The sequence below is a fragment of the Mus musculus genome, chromosome 5, assembly GCF_000001635.26.
Source record: "Mus musculus strain C57BL/6J chromosome 5, GRCm38.p6 C57BL/6J".
NCBI classification, from domain to species: domain Eukaryota; kingdom Metazoa; phylum Chordata; class Mammalia; order Rodentia; family Muridae; genus Mus; species Mus musculus.
This window is the reverse complement of record NC_000071.6, coordinates 18,008,639-18,024,887: the sequence shown is the minus strand read 5'-3', so window position 1 is coordinate 18,024,887 and position 16,249 is coordinate 18,008,639. Positions and strand designations below refer to the sequence as shown.

General features: G+C 36.9%; 1 protein-coding gene across 1 annotated transcript in view; it reads right to left on the bottom strand.

The window, feature by feature from the left end:
* Positions 1–5,219: 5,219 nt before the first annotated feature.
* Positions 5,220–16,249, bottom strand: part of Gnat3 (guanine nucleotide binding protein, alpha transducing 3) — a 57,099-nt gene continuing 46,069 nt past the window's right edge. Inside the window, exons 6-8 of the mRNA NM_001081143.1 lie at positions 9,527–9,656; positions 9,184–9,337; positions 5,220–5,410 (exon numbers count right to left, since the gene is read on the bottom strand). Coding sequence (NP_001074612.1) covers positions 5,220–5,410; positions 9,184–9,337; positions 9,527–9,656 — 475 coding nt within the window. The remainder of the gene's footprint in view (positions 5,411–9,183; positions 9,338–9,526; positions 9,657–16,249) is intronic.

Below are 16,249 nucleotides of genomic sequence, written 5' to 3'. Positions count from 1 at the left end.
GCAAGGAACAGAGTTTTTCTTTGCTTGTGAATTATCTTATATTCTATGTATAAAAATATACACGCTCCCATTCATATATTTAAGTGGGATAAATATTCTGATTTTTTTACATTTATTTACTTTGTTTGTATGTGGAAGATATGTAAGGACTGTGCAAATGTGAGACAGCCCCCGAGAACTAGCTCTTTCTTCAAGCTCAGGTTATCAGGTTTGGGGGAAAGTGCCTTTTATTTGAGAGCCATCTCACCAGCCTGATATGCCAATTATTAATTTTGTAAATAGATTTATAGCAGGCATTACTTTTTCTTCTGGACAGGATGCTCTGCATAGCAAATCTATGCTGAGGCTAGGAACAGCCGTCCAGATCTTTTTTCCAGTTTAAGATTCTTAATGTGTTAAAATTTAAATATTCTCCATTGGTCATAATAGAAAACTTTCAATGTTTGACACTCTTTCTTTGTCAGAAGAGAAAACTAAGCAATATACATTGAAGCAAAATTTGACAATTTTCAATTACATATGTTGCTTAGTTTTGTGACAATTTGAATTGACTTTAGAAAATAAGTCTTTCAAATAAAACAATGTTTTTGCTGTGAGTCTCATACATTATTCTTTATCTGAAAGGGCTCATAGTAATTAGAGGGCCATTAATGTCCCCTTGATGTAAATCAGGGTCTCTTGTTCTTTTATGTGACTCTTTTATTATTATCTGGTGTGACAAATGTGGCTGGAAGGAAAACTTATGCCATTACTAATGAAAAATGTGTCATCCCAGCAGTGTCAGGAAGAAAAAGTGTCGCAGGGAATGTTTCCTCTAATGTGGTAGATCGGTGACTGAAAAAGCACTGTAATAAACAGAGTAGGAGAATTACTCTCATTTTTAGCAGAATGAAATTTTACTGTGACTTATGGTTTATGAAAGAGCATTCATTAATAAGCAGACAGTTGATTACAATGCGAAACACTGTAGTTGTGAACCCTCAGATGATTTTTTTTTTATACTCGACACTATGAACTAAACAGCATTTGAAACATAACACAGGATAATGGGAGATTTAAAACGTAATCACCATTCAGATTTAAACAATTAAAAGCCACCGAATATAACAAGACCATGCAAAGAATGGTCTGCACATTCTACAGAGACAGAGGTGCTTCAATAGTTTGTTACTTATGGACTTCTGCAAATTATGGTGATTATCAGGAGACAAGCACACACTATTGAGCTAGAAGGACAGGATGAAGTATGATTTTTTTGTGTACTTGTGATATCTGTTTCATCAACATTATTGCTAGTCCAAAGTAGAGCTGCAACACTTGGTTTGAAAACACATAATGTAAGTGTGCCCCCATGTGGCAACAGAATCACTTGTAAGAATGTCTTCAGAAAGGCATCAGTGCAAAGGGCTTTATATTTTTTTATTTTATTTTTTATTATATATTTTCTTTATTTACATTTCAAATGTTATCCCCTTTCCTAGTTTTCCCTAAAAAAAAAAAAAACCAAAAACCAAAAATCCTATCCCCTCATTATTACCCCTGCTCACCAACCCACCCACTCCCTCTTCCTGGTCCTGGCATTCCCCTACATTGGGGCATCAAGCCTTACAGGACCAAGAGCCTCTCCTCCCATTGATGATCAATAAGGCCATCCTCTGCTATATATGTGACTGGAGCCATGGGTCCCTTCATATGTAATCTTTGGTTGGTGGTTTAATCCCTGAGAGTTCTGGGAGTACTGGTTCATTCATATTGTTGTTCCTCCTACGGAGCTGCAAACCCCTTCAGCTCCTTGGGTTCTTTCTCTAGCTCCTCCACTGGGGACCCAAGGTGCTTTTTAATGAATTCCACTCAAAATAGAATTAGTCTATGAGATAGAACACATAAGTTCTCCCATGAATCTTACAAATGGTTTCTGTTCAGCAATCATAACACTTTAGCCTGTGTCTCCTTATGATTCAGAAGTGATAAAGCCACACAAATAAAAAGTTTCTTGTGTTTATATTGCTGGGTGAAGTCAAGTTTAAATAATTCTCAGCTAGTGTTTCAAAGGACATTTTGTGGCTAAGTGGGAGATGGACAAGGTAGGAACATGTGCACTAGGGAGGGTACTAGGTTCAAGGTCTGAAACACTTGGCTGACCCTTTATGAGACATGTGCAGACTGCCACTAATCTATATATTTTGTTCACCAGTTGGATTGCTGACATTTAGAATAAAAGTTTTCCATTTGACAGAGTTTGAAACTCCCTTTCCAGAAAGTACTCTCTCACAGTCAACAACTCTCACAATATTGTGAGATGAGGTACATTAAGTCTTTTCCTTATCACTCTAGTCTTGGGACCAGCAAGCAAAGTCTAATCCACTGAGCAGTCCATGCTTCTGGAAAAGCTCTGTGGTGGCTGACAGGGATCCATGAGTTAAGGGCATAGCAGATTTCTCTGGTAGTACAGTGTGTCTGCGTTGGCCAAACCTTGCGGACAAATATCTAGTGCAAGAAAAAGGTGAGAAATGTGCTCATGCAAGAAGAGAAGCCTCAGATAACAGAGGATGGATCCATCATCGCTATGATGGATCATGTATATGTGTATCTGTGTGGCATTCATTTCGGTGTGTTTGACTGTCCTTTATGTGTTTGAATATGAGACGGTAAAGCACAGGACACTTCTTTGAGATGCTTTAAAGTAACTGATTGTCCAATTACAAGATGGGGTGCCCTTTTGAAGCAGGTGTGTTCACTTTAGCCAATTTAACATAACCTTTCTTGGTGGGAATTTCTCAGGCATTAGTCAGTCTTCCAGGTTTCAGATAATTTCTTTCTTTAACCACAAATAGTGTACATCTATAAATATAGATTTTATTTTAAAATTAAAACAATAAACAACACTAGACTTTGTTTTCTCCCTACTAAAAGTTCTGCTCCTTAGTAAAAATTGATACTTTAATACCTATTTTTATATTGTGTAAGATCTTTCTTATGTTTAATCATAGAATTGCAGGAAAGAATCAGTATCAATTTGCTCCTTCCTTCCTTCCTTCCTTCCTTCCTTCCTTCCTTCCTTCCTTCCTTCCTTCCTTCCTTCCTTGCTTCCTTCCTTCCCTTCCTCCCTCCCTCCCTCCCTCCCTCCCTCCCTCCCTCCCTCCCTCCCTCCCTCCCTCCTTCCTTCCTTCCTTCCTTCCTTCCTTCCTTCCTTCCTTCCTTCCCTCCTTCCTTCCTCCCTTCCTTCCTTCCTTCCTTCCTTCCTTCCTTCCTTCCTTCCTTCCTTCCTTCCATTCTTCTCTCTTTCTCTCTCTCTCTCTCTCTTTCTTTCTTTCTTTCTTTCTTTCTTTCTTTCTTTCTTTCTTTCTCTCTTTCCTTCTTTCTCTCTCTCTCTCTCTCTCTTTCTTTCTTTCTTTCTTTCTTTCTCTCTTTCCTTCTTTCTCTCTCTCTCTCTCTCTCTCTCTCTCTCTCTCTCTCTCTCTTTCTTTCTTTCTTTCTTTCTTTCTTTTCTAGAGCCCAAACTATCTGGGCATGGTTATGCATGTTATTGTTGTAATAACACCATGAATAGAGGCTGAGTCAGGGTAACAGAAGTTCTAGCAAGAGAGGGATAAATGGTGAAGCCATGACAAGCCCAGGATACATGAGCTCAAAATAATTATGTGTTTTGGAAAGACAAATTGGATAATGTTGACTACTCCATTAGAAAGTGAAAACTAAAGTTGAGTCAAAGTAAACACAAACCAGCAATAGTATTAATATTCCAAATAATACAGTTTTCTCTCTTTTCTCAAATATTCTCCATGAACTACCAGAGAAAGATAGATTACATGAGAGTAGTAATAAAGCATCAGACATAATTAACATATTTGCTTTCTGAACTTGAAATCTTATAGCATTGTCTATCTCCATCAAAATGCTGTCTGTTATATACTTGTTGATTTTTCAGCCAGAAAACTTTATCCAATGTCAGAGCTGAATAATTCTTCAGGATGCTTTTGTCATTGATGTCTTATACACTTCAGTAATTTACAACTTCTACTAAAAAATTTAAAATTAAAAACCACATTTTTAAGAGATATTTTAACCTCTTTCTTTTTTGTGGTTTTTGATCAGGGGAGGAATAAGATACAGATAATGTAGTAAGGATCTCTTATTTAGTGTAGTTTTCTGTTTTGTGGCAGTGAAATAGATCTACTGACATACAATCAAGGTCAACCTGAGCTGCAAACTGGTAAATGCTTAATTTCTTCTTCTTTGCATTACTCTTTCATTGTTAAAAAATCTAGTTTAATCTTTTATGAATCATTATCAATTTCATGCACTAGTATAAAAGTCTGTATAAAATAGATATATACCATATATGTTTTCTCAAATGCAGAAGCAATGAGTGTTATCGGAAATGCTTCAAGTTAAAAGGACAGACACGTTTTAAAAAGGAAAAGAAATGATCATCTTTATCTTCAGGTAAGTAAGACATTTTGTACAAGCTTTCAGTTTGAAAGGCATCAATTTAAAGAGTCAGAATTTAAGATCAGTTTCAATAGAGAAGCTCAAGAGCTAACATATAAAATTTCCTCATGTCCTTGCTACTATTACAGAAATCCACAAAGCAAAAACAACTCTATTAAGGAAACCTTTTAGTCTTAAGCACTAGCATTGTAATTCTAAAGCCCAGGATATCACTTATAATAATATCCAATTCCAATCAGAAAAAAAAAAAAAATATATATATATATATATATATATATATATATATATATAATACATGCAATTTCCCATCAGCAAAAGCATGTACTGTGTATACTGTGGGGCACCCTAATTGAAGAGCTGATGACTAAAAATATATCTTGTATCATTTTGTACAGTTTCTGTAGTATAGACATGGCTTTGTATGCTTATCAAAATCTACCTGGAAAATATTATAGCACATTCTATTGCTTACTCTATGATTAAAAATTGGTCCCCTATAGGTCATTTCCAAGAAACGTTAATAGCATGAATGTATATTGAGATCATTACCAAGATACATGAGATTCTAGCAGTAGAACATAGCAACTCTACCCTCCGTTCCCCAAGAAAACCGAATCCTGATATATGTGACACCACAGTAACATTTTTGTGTGATTTTTTTTGTTTTATAATACTAGTTACATTTCTAAATCAGTTAATATTTATACAAGCTAATACACAGCACCTTTTTGTATTAAAAGGACTATAGCTATCACAGGTGATGTTGCTCAGAAGAGCCCACAGTCTTTGAGGTTCTCTTTTATTATTATATCTGTCACTGCATCAAACACAAATTTGACATTTTGTGTGTCAGTAGCACAGGTCATGTGAGAATAGATTTCCTTATCTTCTTTTTTTAAGTTCAGGTCTAGAAACTGGTTCTTGATGTAGTTCCCTGCATCTTCAAATGTGTTTGGTCCTAAGTGAAGAAAGAAGTGAAAGAAGTAAACATTAATCTCATCTTAAAAATCATGTGGCTATAAATAGCACCAACAAGTTGTATATTACTATTTATATATGGAATCTTTATGCACATCATCTCTCAATTTCAAAGTCAATGTGTCCAAGGTCGGATTTTAGAAATTTGTGTAGCACCCACATGGTATCATATACTATGCCAGCTTTTCTGGAATTTCTGAGTTATATGTTATTTCATTTAGATGCATATGTAACCACATTAAATAAGAGGAAGCTGTGAATTTGGGAGGCAGGAAGATGATGGTCAGATATGGATGGGGTAAGAATGAGGGGGTGCAGAGAGAAATGATATAATTTTAGTTTTAAAAAAATTTAAAACTGGCATAACAAGGCAAATAACACACACTCAAACACATACCTCATGTTATGCTCATGTACTTATGGATATGCTTCAATACAAGCTAAAATAAATAAGACTATGACAGATGGCTAGGATGCAGAAAGAGTGTTGAGCAAGGACTTACTAAGAGAGAAGAGAAAATGTATGAAGGAAAGCAAGAAAGTGCAACTGATCATGGTCGGTGACACTCCTCGCCTGGTCCTTCTGACTGGAGTGGGGAAATAGACTGGAATTGGGAAGATCTGGTCAGGCAAATGCATGAGTTTTAGTAGAGGCAGTATACAAATGAAATGGGATAAATGGTAAGGCAGCTCTTTGGCTTGACTGCTGGGTAGACTGAGGAGCTGAGCTGAAATGTGGACAGCTATAGAGAGTGGCCCTTAACTCCATGTGTGAGAAAACTCTAGTGGAATGACACGCAGATCAAATGGGGAAGGGTAGACATAAAATAGGAAAGCTGACAGACATGGAGCTGCTAACTAGCTAACTGATTGGCTTCACACCAAAAAATATATATATACTGAGGACACCATAGAAAGGACCCTGAAGATTTCCTAATGAGTTAGAGATAAAATTTTCACTTTCATACTTTATTGCTCCTAGAAGAAAAATAATAGGAGAAAAAAAGCATTTGCATCGTATAATACAACAATGATTAGAGGTGGCTCAGTGACAGAGCTGAGTTTAACGTGCCTAGTAAAAGACCATGGGGTCAATACCCAGTGCTAGTAAATAAACAAATGAATTAAAAGACAATAAAATAAGACAAAGATGAAAAGCTTGGGATAGTAAATATTAACAAGAATTCATAATCATAGGAACTATACTTAGGCTAGTGGGAATGCAAACTGTTCCAGTCACTGGGGAAGGCTCTACACTGCACAATTCCAGCAGTTTGAAATTCTGGAAAATGTGAAACAGTAATATTAGAAACATTTATAGTTTCTGGAGTTTGGGGACTGTGTCCTTCCCCCCAGCCTTGAGCAGGCTAAGCAGACCTTGAATGCTTGCCTGCCACAATGGGTTTTACAACCTAAGTTATCTGCACCTGCAATTTTTTTACAGGAATTTAGAGGAGCAGACTGCCTGCTGAGCTTGCTTTACGCCATAATCCAGCTGAAACAAAGGATGGTCAGTGGGCTCTCCCTATATAAACTGAATATGCAGTGCTGAATATGAAACTTTGAGCCTGGATCAGAACCTTTGTCTTGGCTTCATTCTTCTCTCAAACTCACCTCTTTCTTACTTCCAGCCCCCCTTTCAAGTAACCCAGTTCACCCATAGCCACTGCACAGCTACATATATAGGTGAAACCTTGGTTATTTGAGAACAATAGAACTATTTCATATTTTATTGTAGATGTGGTCCTTGGCACCAGGGGGTATCATAGAAACTCTTAAGGGGTGGGATCTCGGGGGAGGTCTTTTGTGTGCCTTCAAAGGGGACTGTAGGATTCTCAACTCTCTCTCTTTCTCTCTTGCTTCTATTTGATAGAGAGCTAACAGGCTCCCTTTGCCACAATCCCTTGCCACAGACTGAGAAGGAACAGGGCTAACTGACTATAGATTGGAACTTCACAAATTATGAGATTAAGAAAAATGCCATTCTTGTTACCGTCTGATTTACCTTGGGTATTTGTTATCTTAACAGAAGACTAATAACAGGTGCCAACATTTCATGCATTTAGCAAAACACACAGAGAACAAGGCCTAATTAAACTGTGGACTTCAGTTAATTTTGTGTCAACATCATTCCATCAATTACAACAAGCACACTGCATCAATACAAGATGTGACTAATTGGATCCTATGGGAGGGGGGACAGAGTAAATACATAAAATCTCTGCACTCTCAAAGTATTCATATATCTGAATAAAACCTGCTCTAAGAGACTGTATTAATTATAAATATGTCCCTTAACTGTGTCTATATTTAAAGTACATTATTAAATATAGATTCATGATTGTACTTATCACATGGTAGATGTACAGGCATTATAGATGATGTTTGCAACTATAGAATGACACATTCTAAGTAAAGATTAGTCAGCATAAATACCTACTTTGACAGACTACCATGATCTTAGGACATCTAATACCCAGAGAGTCAAATTAGACATACATTTATGTTTAAATCTCAACCATTTCAGTCTTAGATAATTTCATTAATATCAGTGCAGCTAAGTTTCTCAACGTAGTCCCTAAAAGTAAACCAACTGTTTCATGTTACATGGTCTCAGTAGCAACTGACTGATAGGATTAGCAATGAAATGGTGGGACATTAGGAATTGAAAGAGAAGGGACACTGTTGCCACATCCATTCCAGTTGTTCAATAGACTACAACACTGTAGACTCTGAAGAGCTACTGAGCTCCAGTGTGGTACTGTGAGCTCTAGATAATGTGACTACAGTGACATTATTATACAGAATTTAATACAGCCTACGGCATCATTTGATGTGTCTGCAGAGCAGCTACTCTCACCAATTGCACATTTTCCAGTTTGTTCCATTGGTGTTTGCTTTAATTTCCACAGTATGGCAAACGGTCCTCTTTGAGAGAGTGTTTTCAATGGGAATCATAGTCATGTTCAGATCCAACAGGAGGGCGGGGGAGATGTCTCAGTTGCTAAAGAGCCCACCACACAAGTGTGAGGACCTGGGTTTGGATTCCCAGAATGTATGAATACACCAGGGTGTGGCAGTGGGTTTCTGTAAACCCCAGGAAGGAGTGAGAAAGAGGATGGGAACAAGAGGATTCATTAAGCTCGTTGATCAGCTGGTTAACTTGCATAGATGAATTTCAAGTTCTGGGAGGAACCATGTCTCAAAAAATAAAGGTTAGGACAGAGGCGGGTGGACATATTTCTCAGAGGTTAAAAAGCATATACTACTCTCACAAGGACCTAAATTTGGTTCACAGAACCTACAAGGTGATTCACTATTGTCTGTAATTCCAGATTCAGGGTATCCAGAGCCCTGCTCTACCCTCCAAGGGTACTACCACATATGGTGCACATAAATTCTTCTAAGATCACACATATTTAGGTTAAAACTCAGTAATTTTTAAAGGGTGGAGAATGATTAAGAAAGATATCGAATACCACTCCCGAAAGTATATAAGTATGCACACAAGCTTGCATGGACAGCCATAAACGCATTTATATATACCCAACAGTAACAAGTACATCACACACACACACACACACACACACACACACACACAGAGAGAGAGAGAGAGAGAGAGAGAGAGAGAGAGAGAGAGAGAGAGAGAGAAAGAGAGAGAGAGAGAGAGAGAGAGAGAGAGAGAGAGAGAGAGAGAAAGATAGGGGGTGTCTTACAGAGTGTACTATCTAGAATCGAGGGGAACAATCTTACCAGTATATTCTGGAAAGCAAATGCTGAGGTGCACCTTAGCCACTTTCTCCTGGAAGAGATCTTTCTTGTTAAGAAACAGAACAATGGAGGTGGTTGCGAAGTACTTATGATTACATATGCTGTTAAACAGGTGAAGACTTTCATGCATTCTGTTCTGTGGTGTAAAGAAAGAGATCGTGTAGGATTATCATCTGCAGGGTTTGAGCATGGGCATCACAAGCAAGTCCTAGACATAACACGCACATTTGTAAGGTGGACGTTGGGTTGGGAAGTGAGTGCAGTACTATCACTGGATAGCACTGCTCTCTCCCCAGCCTCCACCTGCTGCGTCTCATTTACTTACCACCTCCTCATCTTCTACAAGCACCATGTCATAGGCACTTAGCGCTGCGCAAAATATAATGCAGGTGACTCCTTCAAAGCAGTGGATCCATTTTTTTCTCTCTGATCTCTGGCCACCTACATCAAACATTCTTAAAAAATAAAATAAAATAAAAAATTACTCCTCCAAATTTTGGCCAGTGCTTGACACTGAACACATATTTCAATAAACTTAAAATTCATTTTTTTCCATTTCTGTTGGATAACCTAAGTTGATGAAGCACTACAGGGGGAATAAAAGAGAAATCTCATTCTTTCCTCTTCACATAAGACTGCGTGAAATTATTCTCATGGTAACTTGAACGACTGAAAATTTTAAAGCAGTTTAAAATATCAGTTTTAGAAGAATTTGATAAAGTTTATACATATTTTCAAGAATAAATAGACTGGAAGATTGGATGTGTCAATCTGATAACATGATTCTCTCTATCTCTACCTGCATTTCTTTTTTATCCAATAAGTTTGTGTTCTGTGCTAACACTGATTTAAATCAGTTTACATGAAGATGAGAAGATATAATTGCTGTTTTCAAAGATCTTGCTGGCTGACAGAGAGATAAATATGCAAGCACTCATAGTATTATGCAATTAAATATTCAATTATTCAAAAAGTATGTCAGTACACAATGGGGTTCAAGTTATTCTGAAGGATCATGGGAATCATTCAAAAAGAGGTGTTTAAATGTGCTGACTCAGTTCTATATTATCGAATTGGTAGCAATTGTCGTGTCAGAGAAAAGTGATAAGTAGCCAGCACTCCCTCTTTGTACCACCCTTTCCCCTTTCTCCAGGTACTGAACAGCTAAAATGAAGTCACCAGTGTCTACTCAGGGCCAGTAAAAGCCTCCTCACACATTGCCCTGTTGCTGCTTTTCCAGCCTCCAGAAAGACTGGCCCCGAACTTCCCCCTTTGTTTAAATATGTTTCATGGTGACTGGACATTTCAAGTTCACCTTCCTCTTTTCCATGGGTTCTCTTTGCTTTAGAATAAGAAATAAACTTGTGATGACTCACAGTCTGTGGTGACTATTCTCATCCTCACTATTCTTCGGAAGATGGTTCATATCAATCTCCTCTCAACCCAATAAAATCATGGTGTTCTCTTAGTTTAAATCAACATAAATATAACTTTTAGAGGGCTCTTTCATGACCTCTCTCCTTTGGGGGGGGTCACGTAGTTTTCTTTCCCTTTTAATTAGTTAATTATTTTTTGAGATGGGGTCTCCTGTAGCACAGAGTAGACATGAATCCACTACGTAGCTGAGGCTGTCCTTTCTTTCTGCTTTCACGTTACAGAATGTAGGATCACAGGTATGTGGCATCATACATCTGTATGACATCATACAGGTATATGGCATCATACAGATATGTGGCCTCATACCAGGCTTCTTTTTTTCCCCACTGTTCATTACCACTTCTCTCTCAACTTTCACGTTTTGTCATCAATGTCTTGTCCACAGCGGAGGCATTCTGAGAGACTTCATACGTTCTCTTTCTTCATTTCCACTACTTTATATGGAACCGCTGTCACTTGGTGAGAGCCATACCAGACACTAAAAACTATGTATGGTTCTTCTGCTTAGCACCATGCTAATGAAATGGATGGACAATTTTTATGACAAGCACGTGTGAAAGTATCTAGGTGTGAGGTGACAGAGTGTGACTGCAGAAAGCAAGTAAAGTTTTTAAAAACCAGAACAAAAAAACTGACTTAGTTACCTCAACTATTCATTGTCTGTTTAATCAAAGGTTATAGAATGTTTGTAATACTAGTCACTGAAAGATTTAGCTTTCTAATCTGTCATTAGTCAAGTGTAGCTAGTAGAGAAGGGTTATAAACTACAGTGCACTGATGAGTAATTACAAAAAAAATGCCAACTGTGAAAATCTAAGAAAATGAGGAATTGAGTTTTAGCAGGTGTCTAGGGAAACATCTGGGTATCAGCAAAAGAGGAAACAGCAAAAACAAAAGATTGAAGGAGTCTCAACGAGCTGCTTATGGTTGACTAGCTGTAGAGTAACTGACTCGTAGGAATCTTAGATTTTTATATTGCAGTCATTGAGGTGTGGAGTAGGAGATAATTAATAATTTGTATGGAAGATTGACATTGTTTATTATGTTACTGAGGCTACTTTAAACTGAGGACAGAAGACATTTGATAAGGTTGAAACTAAGTTATAAGCTACAGGAATATCTGAGATGGAGATGATAATTAGTGAAAGCGTCTGAATGTACAGATCTAGAAGATGATGAACCTTAGCCAAACCAATGTCAATCAACTAATTTCATGAAGAATAGCAGAAGTATAATGCGTTGGATATTGTAATAAAAGCAAGTATGTAATGCCAGTACTCTGGAGGCAGAAATAGGAGTATCAGAGCAAACTCAAGACCACACACACAATCTACATAGTCAGAGGCTGGCTAAAGGAAAGAAAAAAAAAACATTACTTTGTACTTCATATTTCTCATGTTAACACAGGAAAGAACAGATAAGTGAAGCTTAAATTTATCCACTGATAAGAGGGGAAAATTCAAAAAGTCTAAAGTTTAACTACAAGTTGGAAAATACAGGCAAAAAGATAAGAACAGAAATAACAAAGCTATCTCTGGGGAAAAGAAAAAAATTCCTCAAATGCTCCAACCCAAACCCCTACTGTGCTGCAAACTCTTGAGCATAGGGAAGAATCTTTGACTCAGAGCCTCAGAAGGAGGAACTTATAAGAAATTTACAGCTGTTTTTCTTACCTTTCAGAGGTGTTCGGATAACTTGTTCAAGGTTGTCATTCATTTAACAGTTCTGAGTCTGCTATATTTTAGTCTCTGTGCTAGATAATAGGCTCATTTGTGTGATAGTCTCTACTTATATAAACACTTATATACTACATCATAGGTCCCTAACTCATTCTAGCATGTGGAGCTAGCTGGAATGATCTCTAGTTATCTCTCTCCAGATCATACAGCAGTTTTTTTTATTATTGAGTTTTCTTCTGGCATGTTTCCCCACCTTTCAATAGGAATAGTGTAGAACTTCTGGATTGTGGGTGATATACATGTTCTCCACTTTGTTATCTGTTAGTCTGTTTGGATCCTAGGATCTTATCAAAGGAACGGGATGCTGTGCCCGAGGCTGTGCATGAACTCAGGCTCTGGAAAGCACATCACGAAGATAGCATTAATAGCGGGCTTTTCCAGTCCAGCTGCCATTCTTGTTCACACCCACCAGATTTGAACAGATAGGGACATCAATAGTTCTAGTTTATTCTGGGAATCTAACCATCTCTCCAATGACTGCTTAGTAGAAAACTAAGTGATCTTGGGCCCAGGACAATGTAATCACGTGAAAAGGTGATTTGGATTTTGAGGAGAGAACAGGGTGTCTTTTTACAGGAAGAATATCAGGACTGGGAGTCAAGGACATGATGGTTAAATTCTATCCACTAGCAGGCCTTGAATTTCTTTTAACAAGCTTTTATGCTCAATTCTTATCTATTCTGAATTACTCTCCTTTAACTCACATTATGTTTTCAGTCTAGTTGCCGTCTAATCTGTAAATTCTTAATAAAACTTTATCTTTCAGTTGTAGCTAAAAAACAAAAAACAAATAAACAAAATCCCTATTCCAATCTATTGCAGATGACCTAGTATTTTATGATAGGGAGAGTAATATGATTTCTCGAAAATTAGTTTCAACTTGTTTTATGTTTCACACAGGTTCTATTCTAAGTGAAATGCTAATAAGAATGACAAAGATAGGAAAGTTCTGAAAGGAATTTTATGGAGGGCGTAAATGTACCAGAATTAGTACAAAGGCGCTTCACACCCTTCTTGCATACTTATTTTCTACACACGTTCCTTCATATTCATTAGTACAATGATCTCAAGGGGTTCACCTCCAACCTAAAGCCTGTGAAGAGTATAAAGTGATGACCAAGGTGAATGGAGGCCCAGTTACCTCATTGGTTAGGTCCTGACCTTCTCTGGAGATCTGGCAACCTTGCAGCTGACTAGTAACTCATGGCAGATAAGAGAGAGTCCTTCTCTTCAGATAAATATAAGCAGTGGAGATACACAACATCAGTGACAATACCTTACACTTGCATAAATGCCATATTTTAATTGTGCTCTCTTTCTGAGAAACAAATAAATAGCTATAGATTTCTTTGTTCATGAAAACAGTTCTTCACCGGGCAGAGGTAGCACATACTTGTAATCCCAGCACTTGGGAGGCAGAGGCAGGCGGATTTCTGAGTTTGAGGCCAGTCTGGTCTACAGAGTAATTTTAGGACAGCCAGGGCTACACAGAGAAACCCTGTCTCAAAAACCAAACCAAACCAAACCAAACCAAACCAAACCAAACCAAACCAAACCAAACCAAACCAAACCAAACCAAACCAAACCAAAACAAAACAAAACAAAACAAAACAAAACAAGAAACAGTTCTTTTTGTATCAGGAGGGAAAATAATATTCTGCCCACTAAAGGCCGAGTCTTTGCAGAATTGAGCTAAGATTTTTCTAAAAGTATTTTTAAGTATTCCTTTTTGACTAAATTCACTATAAGATGGTGGGACTTAGAGAACATGCCCTAAACTCTGTTCTCAGCTTTGAACAGCTGAACATGCACCCATAAACATGGTTAACGATCTCAGATCTTAGCTTTCTTTCAAGAAAGGGGGAACAAAGATCATTCAGTCTTTGTTCCTAGTGACAAAATGTTTTCTAAAGTCCATCTTCGTACGAATCTTTACGATCTTGCTGTTTATGACTCACATGAGTCACAGAATGTTTTCTGTACAGAATGAAACAGAAAGCAGGGGCCAGAGATCACTGCACGTTTCTCTAGACCATCTGTTGTTGTTGAACTGAAATGTTCATTAGCAAATGAGATGAAGGTCCAGAGAGCTGATTTTATGTTGATTCCCCTGCATATCACATTAGCTTTATGAAAAGTTAGGCCTTCTTTCTCTGTTATCATAGTGGTTTATTTCACATACATATGTTTAACTTCAGCTTCTTATCAAATTCAAGTTGAGACCTATTTTACAGAGGTATTAATTAATGTAACCTTTTCAAATTAGCTAAAGCTAGGAAAAAAGAGATTACGTATACAATTGATTACACACACACACTGTGACCATTCTGTGAAAAACAAAACCAAAAACCATCTATCGTCATTGTCTGATGGTTCAGACTGATAGAAATGGTCATGCATTGATAGCTTTAGCTTCCACAATGAGACTTTCAAAATGTTACGTGCAGCTTGAAGTACTAATTTTAGATATGGGGGAAGGTTATTTAGTTAATTTTTAGTAAGGTTTTATAAACATTTTCAAACTCCTGTTTGGTAAAATTAGGATTCTGGAAATTAAAAAAAAAATAAATTATTAATTAGGATATAGATAAAAATGAACAAGCTGGGCTTTTAAGCAATATCCAAATATTGATTATGTCTTAAATTGTCCATGATATTAAAATAGGGCAAGTCACCAGAGTCCTGTGACTGGGTTAAACAGCTGACTAAAGAGTTGAATTTTATGGGTCTACTTAATCAGTTGGAAGGCTGTTAAATTTTATGAATTTACATCAAATAGTTGGCTAAATATTTGATGACACAAAAGTACTTATGCCTCACATTATAATAAATTAGTATGAATAATTTGACTATTACAATCTCTGTAATACATAGTCAATCACATAATCAATGAGAGCTAATCACTGGCAATGCTTCTGTAACTCATTTGTGGTAGATGTCATTACTGCTTCCGTAGGCATGGGTCTCTGAAAATGTACTGCATCTAACCTTTTCTATTCTATAGCCATATTAAAAAAAAAAAAAACAAGTGCTAATTATTACAGGAAATTGTTTTGAACTATTCTGTTAAGTGAGATTTGTTGAAGATGATGACTAAGGCAAAATTGGTTTACCGTCTTAGGATGGTTACAAGTGAGGATGTGAATTGCTGACTGTGTGCATCATTATGCAACCAGTCAAATGATCTGTATACTTCTTTCTCTAGCCCTGTTTTGAAAACAGAGAAGAACGGATATTAACTGACACCAAGGCATGCACAGAGGTATGTCTAAATCACTTAATTAGTCTTGACATTAAAAAAATAATCAAAAAGATTTAGAGCCAAAAGTGAGTCCAGTCCAAAAATTGTCATAGTTACAAATGCCATTTATCATGTGAACTATCATTTTAAATGATGAATAATTAGAATATAGTGTATGAAAAACCCATTTTCAATAAAAAACAAAAAATAATTCTGCCTTATAATTTAAAATCATGAAGTCATTAAAATAAATTCTAGATTATGTATGTTGGTACATACATATAATCTCAACACTTACGAGATGGAGGCAGACGGCTGATAAGTTTGAAGCTATCTTAGGCTACTTTGTGATTTCATGGGCAGCCTAATGCTACTTATCTCAAAATCAAAGGTTAAGAGAACATTTCAGCACAAGGGGACGCTGCCTAGTATGTTGAAGTCCCTAAGTTTTATGCCCAGCTCTGCAAAGCAAACCAATAGTCAAATTCAACCATATATTATATTGGTATCATTAATCATGCCCACATATGTAACTAACATGCAGCATATGTAAATTAACATTATATGAGTTCTAATAGAGAATAACAAATATAAACTGGGATTTAGCTGCTGGGTAAACAACAAGCCCTGC